The sequence below is a fragment of the Castor canadensis genome, chromosome 12 (assembly GCF_047511655.1).
Source record: "Castor canadensis chromosome 12, mCasCan1.hap1v2, whole genome shotgun sequence".
In the NCBI taxonomy this organism is placed as follows: Eukaryota; Metazoa; Chordata; class Mammalia; order Rodentia; family Castoridae; genus Castor; species Castor canadensis.
Genome location: NC_133397.1, coordinates 114,896,805 through 114,913,708, shown reverse-complemented (window position 1 = coordinate 114,913,708; position 16,904 = coordinate 114,896,805). Strand labels below are relative to the sequence as shown.

The following is a 16,904-nucleotide window of genomic DNA, read 5'->3' as shown; positions in this document are numbered from 1 at the left end:
TAATGGGGCTATAGCACTGTAAAGAGTTAGGTTTATGTTGTTTAGAGAGATGAAAAGTGTTTCCTGGTCAAATATTTGAAACCCTGTTATTAATAAGATGGTAACCAGTTGCCACATTCTTTAGAAATTAAAGAGCTAGATGCAGTGGCTCATGCCTGTAACCCAGCATTCAGGATGCTAAGGCAGGAGAAGCGCAAGGAGGACAGCCTGGGCTAACATAAAACATCTCATCTCAAAATAACACCCAACAACAAAAAAACCTGACTCTTCCAGAGATTATCAGGAGTATGGTGATTAAATGTACAAAAACAAAGAGTTATCAAATAGCATGCTATGAACAGTGCATCAAAATTTAATACGAGATTCAACTTCTGTAATGACAGAGTAACTTGTCTCTGACTAACCTTTCTGGAGATAACAGTGCTAAACTCTAAATACAAGATGCAAAAAATAATTATTTGAACATGTTAAAAACCAACCAACCAAAAACTAGCACTAGCAAGAAGTCAAGTGGTACTGGGGTTTGAACTCAGGACTTTACACTTGCTAGGCACTGCCTGAGCTACACCTCCTGCCCTTAGAAGTCAATTACTAAAAACAGAGAACTTCATGGGGTAAAATACAAGGGCATAAGGCTTTCCAACTGAAAACATTCCCTAATCCACAAGTATGAGCTAGAACTCAAGCAGAAAGCTAAAGTTTGCAGGGCTAAAGGGTCAATAAAAAGTTTGGTACTGTCCAAGTAGACAAAAAGCGAGAAGACAATCCAAAAAAAGAGGGACACAAGGCCAGGCACAGTGGCTCATGCCTGTAATCCTAGCTAGAGGAGGATTTCCTAGATCAGGAGGATTTCAGTTTGAAGCCAGGCAGAGCAAATAATTCAGCTAGCAGAGTAGCTCAAGTTGTACAGCACCTGCCTAGCAAGCATGAGGCCCTAAGTTCAAAAACAAAGAGGAAGCCACAGCAAGAAATGCACTAACATCTACTGTATAAACTCAGATGCCCAAATCTTTCCTTATCCCCTTTAGTGTTAAGATGCAAAGGAGACTCCAAGGAACCTAAAGAAAACGATAGCAGGTAAAAACAACCAAGAAAAAAATTTCAGCTGGTGTCCACTAGAGGGCAGACAAAATTTGCATTTTGAGGCTAATCAACTACTTGCTTGAATAAAAATTTACAGTTTGCCTGCCTAGCAAACAGGAGGCTCTTAGTTCATTTGCCTGCCTAGCAAACAGGAGGCTCTTAGTTCAAACCGCAGAACCGCCAAAAAGAAAGAAAGGAATGAAGAAAGTTTGCACTTTTTAAAGAATCCACAGTCTCAAGAATACATCTACAGGGGTATAGTTCAAGGGACAGAACACTTGCCTAGCAAGTTTGAGGCCCTGGGTTCAATCCCTAGTACAAAAAAAAAAAAGTCTACAATGAATAGATGTTTGCAGCAGAGGGGAAAATGGGGGGAAGGTTGACCTATATAATAGTTATGAAAAAAGGCAATTGTGTAAAACTGAGTCTGATATGAGTAGAAATTCAAATTACCACACAACAACTACACTAGCAAATAAGCTATTACTATTTATGTTCAAGTACTTAAAGGTAATGTAATTATAATGAACAGATAGAAAAGTTATAAAAGAAAATTTTGAAATGGTGAATACAATATCTGAAATTTTAAAAAATCAATGTTTATCATCAGATTGCTAATAAAAGAGTCAATGAATTTTTCTTTGTTTTTTGGTGATGCTGAGATTTGAACTCAGGGCTGTGTACTTGCCAAGCAGACACTCTACTGCTTGAGCCACACCTCCAGTCCATTTTACTTTTATTTTGAAAAATGGGGTCTTTTGCCCAGGCTGACCTTGAGCTTTGATCCTCCCTATCTCAGCCTCCCAAGTAACTAGGATTATAGACATGAGCCATGGGTGGCTAGCCAACAAAGAAAAATAATTCAGACAAAAAAATACAAAGAAAAAAATGGTTTAAAGGGGAGGAGGTTACTGGGAACATGGCTCAAGTGGTAGAGCACCTGCCTACCAAGTGAAAGGCTCTGAGTTCAAACCCCAGGACTGCAAAAATCAAACAAACAACAACAACAAAAAAACAGGGTGGGGGGCAAATAATAACCTAAAAGTGAGGGTGGAGTGCCAGGCATGGATGTTTCATGCCTGTAATCCCAACTATTCAGGAGATGGAGACAGGAGGATCACAATTTGAGGCAAACTTATCAAAACTCTAGCTTGAAAACAAGTTGTAATAGTAGCACACCATTATGGTCCCCACAACTAAGGAGACAAAGGTACAAGGACTGTGGTCCAAGGCCAGCCAGGGCAAAGTAAGTATGAGACCCCAACTGAAAAAAAGTGCTAAAAACAAAAGAACTGGGGATGTGGTTCAAATGGAAGAGCTACTGCCTAGCAAGTGAGAGGCTCTGGGCTAATAAAAAGACCCTGTCTTAAAAAATAAAAATAAAAATAAAAAAGGCAGCCATGGGTGTAGCTTAGTGGTAGAACACTTACCTACGGTTCAATCCCCAGCAGCACAAAACAATTAAATAATAAAGCCTTAGTCCTGTGTCACAAAAATCAGTTTACCTAACATCGTATCTCTGAAGGAAAAGAAAGGGACAGATGCTAGTCATGGTGACACACACCTATAATCCCAGATACTCGAGGCAGGAGGATGAGAAGCTTGAGGCCAGCCCAGGCAAAGGTAATAATACTGTCTCAAAAACAAATACAATAAAAACAAAAGGGCTAGGCCATAACTCAAGTGGTAAAGTACCTATCATGCTCAAGGCTCTGGGTTCAATCCCCAGTACCACAAAAAAAAGAGAAAGGTAGAGAGAAAATTTGAAGAAGTGATGGCCAAAAACTTGCCAAATATTAAGAATAAAAACTTACAGGTCCACAAAGTTCAGCAAACTCCACGCAGGAAATTAAAAAAAAAAACAAAAAACACATACTCAAGTACATCATCATCCATCTGCTGAAAACCAATGAGAAAAACTTTCCTTCCAAAAGGAATAAAAAAAGAAATACATATTACATATAAGAGAGGATAGGGGTAGTTTTCCAGGAAAAGCTGAGTCTTCTTTTAAATCCTTTGCTTATTTTTTGCTAAGTATTAACAATGACAAGGCAGCAAAACTTCTGATGAACTCTTACCTTTTTTTGTCAAATTTTTCCATACATTCTAGAGGCTGGATGAACTGAAGAACTTCATCCCACTGACCATCAAGGATTAGCTGCCTAAAAAAAGAAAAATCCAGAGTACTATCAAGTTCAGGCTATACTAACAGATGACAGAATACAAGACAAAATAGCATTAAATCGTCACAAAACCCATAATGAGATTAACACTTGGTTACTCAAACATGAAAACAACAGCATGACATATATGAAAAGAATTTATGAATCTCCAACCACTTCTCATGTTGGTATAGATGTGGTTTTGACCTCTATGAAAACTACAGGCCAAGACTAAAACTCCCTCCACTTCCCTATTCATCATCCAGTTTTAAAGCTAGTACCTATTCTAGTCCCTATTATTTAAGAACCAGGGACTGTGCTTTTGTCAAGCGCAGTGGTAGAGTGCCTGACCAGCAGGCACAAGGCCCTGGGTTCAATCACCAACACCGCAAAAAAAAAAAAAGAACCAGTGTAGGGTATATTTTACTCCAATAAATCAATGGTTCTCATTTGCGGGATGATTTTGCACACAAACCTCCCAGGGTAAACTTTTGGTTGTCACAACTGGAGGTACCACTGACATCTACCGGGTAGAGGGAAGGGATGGTGCTAAATATTCTACAGTATACAGGACACCCACACACAACAAATATTTATCTGACCCAAATGTTAATAGTTGCCAATATTGGGCTGGTGGAGTGGGTCAAGCTGTATGAGTACCTACCTAGCAAGAGTTGAGGCCCTGAGTTCAAATCAAGTAACACCAAAAAATAGTTGCCAATATTAAGAAATTCTGCTCTAAATTGTGTATTCTACATCCTTGTGGAACTTGACACTAAAATTTATGTCTTGTGAAAGAAAATAGCAGAGAGGCAGAAGTGGGGGTACGTTCCTATAATCCTAGCAGTTGGGAGGCTAAGATAGAAGGATCATGAGTTTGAGGCTAGACTAGGGTACCTGGAAAGTTCGAGGTCAGCCTAGGATACATACAGAGACCTTGTCTCAAACAAACAAACAAAAAAAAGGTAGGGGGTGGAGGTTCAGCAAGGAATGAGAACAAGTCTATCCTACTTTAAGTGGCTTATAGGAATTTCCAAAAGGTACAGGGCATTCTTATTTTTCTTCTTTTATGATAATCATTACCCTATTTTAGATGTTTTTTGGCAGTGCTGGGATTTGAATTCAGGGCCTTATACTTAACTAGACTGGAGCTCTACAACCTGAGCCATACTCACAGGCCTTTTTGCTTTAGTTTTTTTTGAGATTGGGTTCTCACATTTTTGTCTGGGCTGTTCTGAACTGCCGTCCTTCTTAGTTATGCCTCACACGTAGCTGACATGACAGGCATGGCCCATCACACCCAGCTTTATTGGGGTCTTGCAAACTTTCTGGACAGGCTGGAATCAAACTGCAATCCTTCTGATCACCTCTTGAGTAGCTGGGATTACAGATGTGAGCCACTATGCCCAGCTATTTTTAATTTTTTAATTCAGTACAATTTAAAAACAGAAGGATGGACAGGAATATCTACATAGGACTGCCAACATTTTATTCTGCAAAGAAGTAATGCTAATAACCAACAACAATACAAACCATAATTATTTTATAAAGGGACATTTTAATATTAAAAAGCAAGGAAGACACAATTTCAGAGGCCAGCTTAATGAAAAACTTACTATCATGTAATTCTTTTCATTTCACCTCAAGCCAGTAAAATTTCATTATAAACCTACAGGTTCCTGGTGGGTACTTAAGGTCCAGTGCTGAATTCCAGAATACTGCCTCAATACTAGTTCCTAGCTACATCACTGACTAAGCTCCCTGGGGCTAGGTAACAACACAAAATACAGGGAAGTGCAACAAGTTTTAGTGTCCAGAATAATAAAGCTTTGTGTTTTTTATACTTCTTTTTTTTTTCCTGCGAGTTAGGAACATTTCATTTTGTATAAGAGCATGTATGCACTGCTGGTCAAGAATATTTGCTATCTTATAAAAATAGAATACTTTTCTGCCTGGGAATGTGGGGCTTTCTTTTACCATCCAATTCACTTGGGATATATTTAGCTTTCCATTTTGGCAAACACGTTAATTCCCTTTGCCTTGCAATTCTGCCTCTAAGAATTTTGCCTTAAGGAAATAATCCAAGATACAGAAAAAGTCCCACATATAAATGCTGCCCAGTAGAGCATTTAAGAAAATTGGAAACTATCTAAAAATAGGGGAACTATTATGATATTAAATTGAAAAACTATTGGGGGCAGTACTAGGGTTTGAACTCAGGGCCTCACACTTGCTAGGCTGTTGCTCTACCACTTGAGCCACTTCACCAGTGACAGGGTCTTAGGAACAACTTGCCTGGGCTGGCTTCAAACCTCATTCCTTCTGATCTCTGCCTCCTGAGTAGCTAGGATTGTAGGTGTGAGCCACCAGCACCTGGCGAAATTATTAATGTATAAATTTGCAATCACACAGAGAATTCTTGTGATGTTAAAGGATAAGACAGAATTCTAAATTGTAAGTAGAACAAATGGTAATATTTTTTAACCATGCACTGGAATCTAAGTGTTTCTGGGTGACAGGGTGATTTTTTTTCTTTTTTTTTTCTTTCTCAATGGTGAATATTTCTATAATGAATGCTTTATCTTTATGGCCCAAAAAATGGTATTTCAGAAATATTTTCTTTACCTTTCCTGAAACTCTGATTTCTTAATCAAGTATCTTTTATGCTGATGCCACAAACACAATAGAATTATTACTGGTTTACTTAAGACCTCTGAATCTTATTACTGAAAATATTCTACAGGAAACATTGAGAATATTTTATAAATGTTCCATTATAAAAACATATTTTAAAACATGTACTTACATAGCCTTTCATGATGATAAAGTTCTATCTGTATTATACATACTACCTTATTAATACTTAATAGTGTTTTGAAGGAGCTACAAACTTTACAGTAATAATGAAATCATACCTCAGGAAAAGCATATCATCTGAAAATAAGCCATTTATGACTCCACTTTCTTTCTCAAGGGCCAACATACTAATGTGAAGCTTCTTTGAATTCAAGAAGTCCAAAATTAGCTTAATGATTTCAACCTCTTTCACGTTCACTGTTTCTTCAGCCGTCATGTTGAGAACCTAAATATTAAACAAAACAACAAAGTTAGTCCTATTGCTTTATGGCTAAGTTTAACTACCTAGAAATGATAGAGTTTTCTTAGGAATTTTTTTGGTTTAGGAATTTTGCAGTGAAATTAACTTATGAAAATGAGGTCACACTTGCCTAGCATGGGTAAGGCCCTGGATTCAGTCCCCAATATCTTGAGAAAAAAACCAAACTGTAGATGTAATGGCAGAAATTAATGTAATGGAGACTAAAAGAACCATACAAAGAATCAATGAAAACAAAAAGTTGGGGTTCTTTGAAAAGATAAATAAAATTGACAAACTCCTAGCCAAAGTAACCAAAAGAAAGAATAGAAGGCCCAAAATAATAGAAATAGAGAAGAGAAATGGGATACAACAAATACCAATGAAATTCAGATCATAGGGAGTGCTTCAAAAATCCTACATTCAAAAGCTAAAAGAAATTGATAAATTTCTATGTGCATATGACCCACCAAAATTGAGCCAAGAGGATATATAAACCACCTAAATAGATCTAAAACAAGCAATGAAATTAAACCACAGCAGAGTCTCCCAAAAAAGAAAAGCCCCACATTGGACAGATTGAACATACACAAATCAATAAACACAAGACAGCACATAAGCAGAATCACCTCAATAGATGCAGAGAAAACTTTTGACAAAATTCAGCATCCCTTCAACGATAAAAGCCCCAGGTGGGCGTCAGTGGCTCACACCTGTAATCCTAGCTACTCAGGAGGCAAAGATCAGGAGGATCATGGTTTGAAGCTAGTGTGGGCAAAATACAAATATATATGTATATATATACACATATGTAGATACATATATATATACACACATATATATATGGCTGGTGGAGTGGCAAGATGAAACCCTAGTACCACAAAAACAAAAAAAAGTCTTGAAGCAACCAGAAATACAAGGAATGTACCTCAACATAATAAAGGCTATCTATGATAAACCTATAGCCAATATTATCCTAAATGGAGAAAAACTGAAACCATTTCCTCTAAAGTCAAGAGTCAATATAGTGCTAAATTACTTAGCCAGAGCAATAAGGAAAGAGAAAGAAATAAAAGGGATACAAATAGGAAAGGAAGAAGTCAAATTATCATCCCGATTTGCAGAGGATATGACCCTATACTTAAAAGACCCTAAAGACTCTGCCAAAAAACTCAGCTCTGATAAATACTTTCAGCAAGGTAGTAGGATACAAAATCACCATAAAAATCAGTAGCTTGTCTATACACAAATAATGAACAGGCTGAGAAAGAAATCAGGGGAAAAGTCCCATTAACAATAGCCTCAAAAAATTAAATACCTAGGAATAAACATAACTAAGGAGGTAAAAGACCTCCTTATGAAAACTATAAAACATTAGAACTTGAAGAAGAAAGTAGAAGAACGAAAGCTCTCCCATATTCATGGACTAGCAGAATTAATACTGTGAAAATAGCTATTCTATCAAAAGCAGTCCCCAGATTTAATGCAATCCCCATCAAAATTCCAACGTCAGGCTAGTGGAGTGGCTCAAGTGATCTAGTGCCTGCCTAGCAAGGATGAGGTACTGAATTCAAGCCCTGCAAAAAACAAAACAAAACAAAAAAAAACACCAATGTCATTTTTCACAAAAATAGAAAACTCAATCCTAAAACTCATTTGGAAACACAAAAGACTATAAATACTAAAGCAATCTTGAGCAAAAAGAGAGATGCTGGAGGTATATCACAATACCTGACTTCAATTTACATCACAGAGCCACAGTAACAAAAACAGCATGCTACTGGCACAAAAACATACACATAGATCAATGGAATAGAAGATCAAGAAATAAGCCCACACAGCTACAGCCATATGATTTTTGACAAAGGCACCAAAAAAATATGCTGGAGAAAAGACAGTCTCTTCAACAAATGATTCTAGAAAAACTGGATATCCACAGGTAGAAGACTGAAACTAGACCCTCTCTCACCCTGTAAAAAAAAAATTAATTCAAAATGGACCAAAGATCTTAATATCTCAAAGTCTGAAACTGCTAGAAGAAAACATAGGGAAAGCCCTTGAAGATATGGGCATAGGTAATAGAATAGGTTCTGAATAGAATCCCTGTTGTTCAGGAAAGAAGAACAAAACTGACAAATGAGATTGCATCAAATTGAAAAGCTAAGGCACAGCAAAGGAAACAATTACCAGAATCCACAGACAACCTACAGAATGGAAGAAAATCTTTACCAGCTACTCATCAGTTAAAGGATTAATATCTAATCCTTTGGAGCTCTAAAACTTAATCACCAAAAGAACAAAACAATCCAAATAATAAGTAGGTAAATAAATTGAACAGTTATCAAAAGAAGTACAAAATGCTAATAAATACATAGGAAAGTGTTCAATATTCTTAGCCATAAAGGAAACGCAAATCAGAACAACTTTGAGATTCCATCTCACACCAATCAGAATGGCTATCATCAAGAAAACAACACAACAAGTGCTGGCAAAGATGGAGGGGTGAAGGGACCCTTACATACTGTTGGTAGGAATGTAAATTAGTGCAGCCACTATGGAAATTAGTATACAGTTCCTTAAAAAACAGAACTACCACAGGATCCTGCTATACCAGTCCTGGGCATGTATCTGAAGGAATGTAAGTGTGCATACAATCCAGATACCTCACACTCATGTGTACAGCAGCATTATTCGCAGTAACCAAGCTATGGAATCAGCCCAGGTATCCATCACCTGATGAATGGATAAAGGAAATGTGGTATGTATAAACAATAGACTATTATTTAGCCATAAAGAAGAATGAAACAATGTCATTTGCAGGAAAATGAATTAAGTGAAATAAACTACACCAAGAAAAACAAGTATCACATGTTCTCTCTCATATGCAGAATTTGGTCTTTGAAAAATGAATTTCTTTATAGTAAGAAGTGTAAACATATCCAGCCAGAATGTCCTTGTCAGCAGATGAGTGCATTCTTAAGTAGAGAAGGTGCTAGGGTAAACAAGACAGAACATGGTAAGATACTTATGCAACTTGCATATTTAATGACATCAGCGTAAACTAATCCCTTTCCACAATAAGGAAACGCCTACCTCAGGAAACAGATAAACCACAAACCTCTCTCCCAATAGGCCAGATGCCCAATTCCTCAAGCTTTGGGGCTCCTCTTGTTCATAGACTTTGTCCAAAAGAAGACACAAGAAAATTAATGAGTCTCACCACAAAAATCTGATCACATTTCACAACTATCTCCCTGGAGCACACTGATTAGCAATTTTAGCATTCCCTAAGTCTTCAGATAATTCTTTTTATTTTATTTATTTATTTATTTTTTGGTGGTACTGGGAATTGGGCCCAAGCCCTTGAACATGTCAGGTGAGCATTCTATCCCACTTGAGTCACACCCCTAGCCCTTTCTTTGTTTTGGTTTTGAGATAAGGTTTCCCTTAACTTTGCCTGGGCTGTCCTCAATCTCTCAAGTAGCTGCCTTTGCCTCCCAAGTAACTGAGATTACAGGCATGATAGTTACAGATAATTCTTACTAGCAAAAGAATGACTTATACTAATTTAACTCTCAAAACAAAATATTACTCTCTTCTAATTAGAAGATCTAGAGGACACTTCACCCACGCCACCATGTACAAACCATAACAACTTAGTGAGAACTGACGCCACAACATTCTACAGACCTCTCATTCAACACTCAGTCTAAATAGTAAGTAACTCTTAAGTGAAATTTATGGTAACAGTGCTACTTTAACTCATAACCAGAAGTTCAGGGACTTGCTATGTATCCTGCTGGCCTCAAAGGAGCCTCCTGCCTCAGCCTCTCCACTAGCTGGGACTACAGGCATGTATCACCGTGCCCTACCTACAAGTTTAATGCTGCAACCATTTTAGCCAATAAAGCCTAAGAAGAAATACAATGTAGCAGGATGCCAATGGTCACACCTATATAATCCTAGCTACTCAAGAGGCAGAGATCAGGAGGACTGCTGTTGGATGCCAACCCAGGCAAATAGTCCATGAGACCCTATCTTGAAAAAACCCATCACAAAAGAAAAAGGACTGATGGAATGGCTCAAGGTGTAGGACCTGAGTTCAAGCCCCAGAACCGCCAAAATAATTATATATTTATTTGTGTGTGTGTATATATACATATATATATGTTGTACACTAACATTTGAATAGATAATAGAAAATGTAGTCTGATTAACCTAGATTTGGCTCAAGCTTTAAAAAAAAACTAATTAAAAAAAGACAAGTTTTAATTCTATACTGTGAAATTCCCAATGGGAAAGTATTGTATTTTAATCACTTAACTCAGAAATTATATTCTTAAAAGCCTGTTGTTTTTGCATACAATTAAACGTCTGTATATGCCTGAGGACTGTTTCTCTTTTCTAACCCCATTGCTGAAACATTTGTAGAGGGTCCCAAAACTCTAGCTAAATATCTTAAACACAAAAACATATAATTCATGAATTCCTCAAACTGTTGACCACTACACAAAGCTAGAATTTTTCTCTAATTCAGATGAGCAGAATTCAATGATAAATGCTTCTTTTTCTCCTTAAAAGTAAAAGCTATATAAATCTAGAATATTTTAACTACTTTAGGAACTACTAAGCCTACCTAGTCTAGTCTTGAACGCCTAGGCTCAAGTGATCTACCTCAGTCTCTTAAGTAGCTGGGACTATGGATATGTGTCACCACTGCTGGCTCTAAAATTATCTTTTAAAATGAAATGCACATCCATAAAACATAATAAACAAAATATTACATGTTAAACTAATGCTACTTGAATTAGCTTGAGAAGCAAAAACCTCTGAAGAACTATTTCTATAATAGTCTAAAATAGATCATCCTTGTTTTCCACTGCTCTAAAGGCTTTCAAAAGGATAAAGCTCTGGCCCACTGACCCAACTGCTTAGCCTAAACCAAGTCTGAAAGCATCTTAGGTAGACCTGCCAGCCCAAGGTACCTGGGAACAATTATTTACTAGACAGAATTTATGTAGGGAAAAAAGTATGTTTTGAAAATGGAGGGAAAAAAATCAGACAGTCACAGTATTTACATATTAAATGACAGCTTTTAAAAAGAAACCTAAAATGTAACTATGAATTCTCCATTAAGAAGTAAAATTTTTTTGCTGGGCACTAGTTGGTTCACGTCTGTAATCTGGCTACTTGGCTGCTGAGAACAAGAGGATCACAGTTGGAGGACAGCTCTGACAAACAGTTCAGAAGACCCCCAACTCCAAAAATTAATCAGAACAAAATGGACTGGAGATGTGGCTCATATGGCAGAGTAGCTGTTTTGCAAGTGCAAAGCCCTGAGTTCAAACTCCAGTCCCACCAAAAAAAAAAAAAAGGAAGTAAATTTATATTTATATTCAGTACACCTGGACTAGGTGAGGTAAAGAAATAAGGATATCTGGAAATTAGCTAGAAGGTAGTATTTTAGTACCTAAAACACAATGACATCTACATTAACTAAATTCCAGATAGGGTCTTGATGTAGACTCTACTGAATACTGTCTTAGTGAAATAACAGTAGAAAGATACATTAAGGGTCAAGAAATAAAATTATTTTAGAAATCTAAAATTAAAGGTAAAATGTTAGCAATAGATAAGAAAAAACAATAGTAACAGAAATTATACTGAGCCTATCTATATATATTTGACCCTTTCTACATAGAGACAGAAAAATTTTTATGAAAAATTCACTGTTAGTTTTCTAACCAAATATAAATAGATATGATTTAAATGTTCCTTTGCAATTATGTTACTTACTTAAAATACACATCAAGAAAGTAGAAAAACAACCCCAGTGCCAGTGGCTTACACCTGTAATCCTAACTAGCCAGGAGGCAGAGATGAGGAGGATTATGGTTCAAAGTCACCCCGGGCAAAGACCCTATCTTGAAACTACCTAACACACACACAAAAAAAGGGGGCTTGTGGAGTGGCTCAAGTCCCATTACCACAAAAAAAGTGGAAAAACAAAGCTAGAGGTGTGGCTTAAGTGATAGAGTGCCTACCTAGCAAGCAAGGAGCCCTAAGTTCAAACCCCAGTACCACCATCAAAAAAAAAAAAAAAAAAGATAATCAGAAAAACATGTAAGGCTAAGAATGATTCAGAAATATAAGATTAAGGAAATTAGGATACAGCCATGAAAAAAGTGCTTACAGCTCTAATTTGTATGATTTCCCTTCAAGTTTTATAATTTGCTTTAACTCAGATTTTAAAAATAGGAAGTATATATCCTAGTGGGAAGGCAAATATCAAGTTTAGGATGATCAGAAATCTCAAGTTTAAAAGGTCAGTTGAACAGCAATAAAGAAAACAGATGTGCTTTTGACCATTTAAACATACAAAACAAAGTCCCTTCTAACTGCAAAGCTCCATGGTGTCTGCTAATCACCTACTTTTTTGTAACAGGGATGCAGCAGGTGAGCCTTCTTACCTCTGACAGCTGTTCTCTATTCATCAGTTATTTTTAAGTTACCTTCTGAAACTGTGAATGACTTTTTTAGCCTAAAGAAACAAATTATGTTTAAACCAGGTGCTGCTTTAAAAGAGAGTGAGGGAGCTGTGCACCATGGCTCACACCTGTAATCCTAGCTACTCAGGAGGCAGAGATCAGGAGGATCATGGTTCGAAGACAGGCAAATAGTTCATGAGCCCCTATCTCAGAAAAAACTCTTTACAAAAAAGGGCTGGTGGAGTGGCCCAAGGTGTAGAACCTTAGTTCAAATCCCAGCACCATACACACACACACAAAAAAAAAACCTATGAGGCCTTGAGTCAAAACTCCACTACCCAGTAGGAAAAACTGATATATCTGCAAGGGGGCAGCACTGGATTTGAAGTCTGAAGACCTAGGTTCCAGACTATGTATGAAAATAATATACATAAAATATAAAGTACAGCATACCAAAAAGGAATTATAAATAAAATGTCATGGAAGTTCTGGTGCCGATAAGGCTTTCTGCTAAGAATACGCTTAAATGATTATAAATATCTTAATATGCGAAGATAAGAAGGAAAAAAGTACTAACATTTATTGTAACATCTACTATTAGGTGTTAGATGTATACTTCTATACTTTATCTGAGTAATTCTTATGACCCTCTGCCAGCCATTTTACAAATGATGACACCAACACGCAGCGATGTTACATATTTACCTCCAGAGCAATTAAGTTGTCCAGCCGAGAACAGGATGACCAAATCTACCTGACTAAAATACTATGACTTTTCCACTTCAACATTCTTTTACAGGAATAAAATTAAGACTCAAGTAATGTGCCTAATATCAAAGTTTTAAACATTTGAATTCCACTTATTCCCTGTGCTATGTAACAATCTATTGTTCATTAACTGAGTAAGTCTAAAGCAAGACTTCTTAAACTTTTCTACTATTATTATTGTTATCAGGATAGATTCGTTGTACAAGAGGGATTTATTGTGATAATTCCAAATAGCTTACATTGTATATTGGTTAGATCACCCCAACCTTCTCCCCCTTTGTAAACTTTTCTGCTTAAGGACAGAAGGAACTAACTACAGCCCCAGGGAGCTCTTTGCATGACATTTCTTTTGAAGTCTCTTAATTTTACCTTGGAAATTAATATGAATACTACCTTCTCTATATCTGAAATGAATAATATGAAAATAGTATTTTTCTACCCAAGTCCTCAAGTGAAATTGACGACAGCTCCATAAATGTGTACCATGTTATGTGACCACAGGTTTATCTCTTGGCATGCTGCAGTGTATTTATAATGTACAATACTCCAACCTGAAAACCATACATCAAAAGGGATAAAGTAAGCTATCTCTCCATTAGTCAAGAGCTGATAATTATTTAGCACCAAATATAACTCAAGCCAGTTATTGGCCATAGGCTTACTTGCAAGAATACAATACTAACTCAAATAGAGGAAAGAAACACCCTTTCTCTTCATCACCACTGTAATAAAGAACCCCTGCCAAAAAGTGGGAATATACCACAACAGTTCCCATGAGGCTTTTAACACCACTGTAAGAAATAAGGTCCTGGATGGACAAATGGGACTTCATAAAATTAAAAAGCTTCTGCACAACAAAAGAAATTATCTCTAAACTGAAGAGACCACCCACAGAGTGGGAGAAAATATTTGTCAGCTATACATCAGACAAAGGACTGATAACCAGAATATATAGGGAACTTAAAAAACTAAATTCTCCCAAAATTAATGAACCAATAAAGAAATGGGCAAGTGAACTAAACAGAAGTTTCTCAAAAGAAGAAATTCAGATGGCCAAAAAACACATGAAAAAATGCTCACCATCTCTAGCCATAAATGAAATGCAAATCAAAACCACACTAAGATTCCACCTCACCCCTGTTAGAATAGCCATCATCAAAAACACCACCAACATGTGTTGGCAAGGATGTGGGGAAAAAGGAACCCTGGGACACTGCTGGTGGGAATACAAGCTGGTGCAACCACTCTGGAAAAACATTTGGAGGCTTCTTAAAAATCTAAACGTAGACCTGCCATATGTTCCAGCAATCCACTCCTGGGGATATACCCAAAGGAATGCGACACAGGTTACTCCAGAGGCACCTACACACCCATGTTTATTGCAGCGCTATTCACAATAGCCAAGTTATGGAAACAACCAAGATGCCCCACTACTGATGAATGGATCAAGAAAATGTGGTATTTATACACAATGGAATTTTACTCAGCCATGAAGAATAATGAAATCTTATCATTTGCAGGTAAATGGATGGAATTGGACAACATCATTCTGAGCAAAGTCAGCCAGGCTCAGAAGACCAAAAATTGTACGTTCTCCCGCATATTTGGACTTTAGATCAAGGGCAAATGCAGCAATGTGGTTGGACTTGGATCACATGACAAGGGGAGAACACATACGGGAGATATACGAATAGGTAGAAAACCCAAAACATGAAAGTGTTTGATGTCCCTACTCCAGAGGAACTAATACAGAAACCTTAAAGCCACAGAGTTTAACATGAGAAGGGGATCAGGAACCAGTGTAAAGATCAGTTAGAGATGAATCAACATGGGTTGTAACACATGTGTACACGAAAGCAATTCTAGGAATATTTCTGTATAGCTATCCAAGTAGCAAAAATGCTTTGTCTTCCTTATTACACTCATGTCTTTTCTTCAACAAAATTAGAGATAAGGGCAGAAGAGGTTCTGCCTGGAAGTGAGGAGGGGAAAGGGGGAGAGGGTGAGAGAGGGGGGTATGGGGGAGAAATTACCCAAACAATGTATGCACATGTGAATAAATAAATAATTTAAAAAAAAAGAAATAAGGTCCTGGACCTAGAAATGTTAAATATATGATACAGAAAGTTTTAGGGCTGGGGGAATGTCTCAAGTGGTAGAGCACCTGCCTAGCAAGTGTGAAGGCCTGAATTCAAACCCCAGTACCACCAAAAACAGAAACAGAAGAAATTTTTAATTATCCTCTAATTTTTAATTATGAAAACATAATCAGTACTTTTGTTTTCGGAAGTGCTTCCAAATGCATTATTTTATTCAACTTCACAGCCCATTCCCAGACTAAAACAACAGCAGGCAATATGCCCATTTTACGGAATCAGTGGTAGGGTAAGTAGCTCTTCCAAGATTGTAATCAGTAGCAAAGAGAAGGTTAAATCCAGGCAATCTGATTTCCAGCTTAATGTTCTACTAAGGAAAACCGCACATTTTTCATATTTATTTTGAAGTGTTTTTCAAACTGCAGGTATGCATGGTGTCCATTCAGTAAGTAATTAATAAACTCAATTTCATAAAAAGAAAACTGAACAGTTATGTAACGAGGAACATATGTTAATTTTAACCCCTATTCTCTTAAGATACATTCCTTATTCTGGTTTTTATAACAGAAGAGAAAAGAACTAGGAAGTGAGAAAGTGGGAGGTAAACAAGCTAAAATCTCCTCACCAATAATATTAGTAACAAGAATGGCACCCAAATTCAAGAGTTGTTTTTTAGTCTTTTTATCTTATAATATACTGTTCTGGCTTACTTGTCTTTCCCATTCATATTTTCTTTCCTGTTGGAAGCAATCTACACTCTCAGAAAACCTAAGATGCAATAATTCATTACATCTCCCTTATACATGAGACCTCGAGAATGTGCCATATAAAGGAAAATGGGCTCTGAGGCGTTTCTCCTTTCTAGCAAAATGTCAATGCAACACATGCCAGCACTGGAGACAAAAATAAATAAATTAATTAAATCTACTTTGACTTACTGTTAAAAATTATTTACAGCATTTTAAAATCTACGTGTTAATTTCCATGGCATTAACTTTTTGAAGCATTCTATGAACTCTGCAACAAAGGGAGGAAAATAAGTGCTAAGATCACAACCTATGAATCTGGGTGGAACAAAGACTTCTCCTTTCATTATGCAGAGAGAACCAAGTTGCCAAAAAATGCTCCCTTTCGATGCTATTCGCAGTTACTAACTGCACGTCTAGGTGTAGAAAAAGAGAAAAAAAAAAAAATCATCTGGCCAGACGCGACC

General features: G+C 36.9%; 1 protein-coding gene across 5 annotated transcripts in view; it reads right to left on the bottom strand.

Moving 5' to 3' along the window:
* Wdr47 (WD repeat domain 47) overlaps positions 1–16,904 on the bottom strand; it is an 85,713-nt gene that overhangs the window by 48,736 nt on the left and 20,073 nt on the right. For all 5 annotated transcript variants that reach the window (XM_074050847.1, XM_074050848.1, XM_074050849.1 and 2 more), the window contains exons 2-3: positions 6,161–6,327; positions 3,162–3,245 (exon numbers count right to left, since the gene is read on the bottom strand). In XM_074050847.1, the coding sequence (XP_073906948.1) occupies positions 3,162–3,245; positions 6,161–6,327 (251 nt within the window). The remainder of the gene's footprint in view (positions 1–3,161; positions 3,246–6,160; positions 6,328–16,904) is intronic.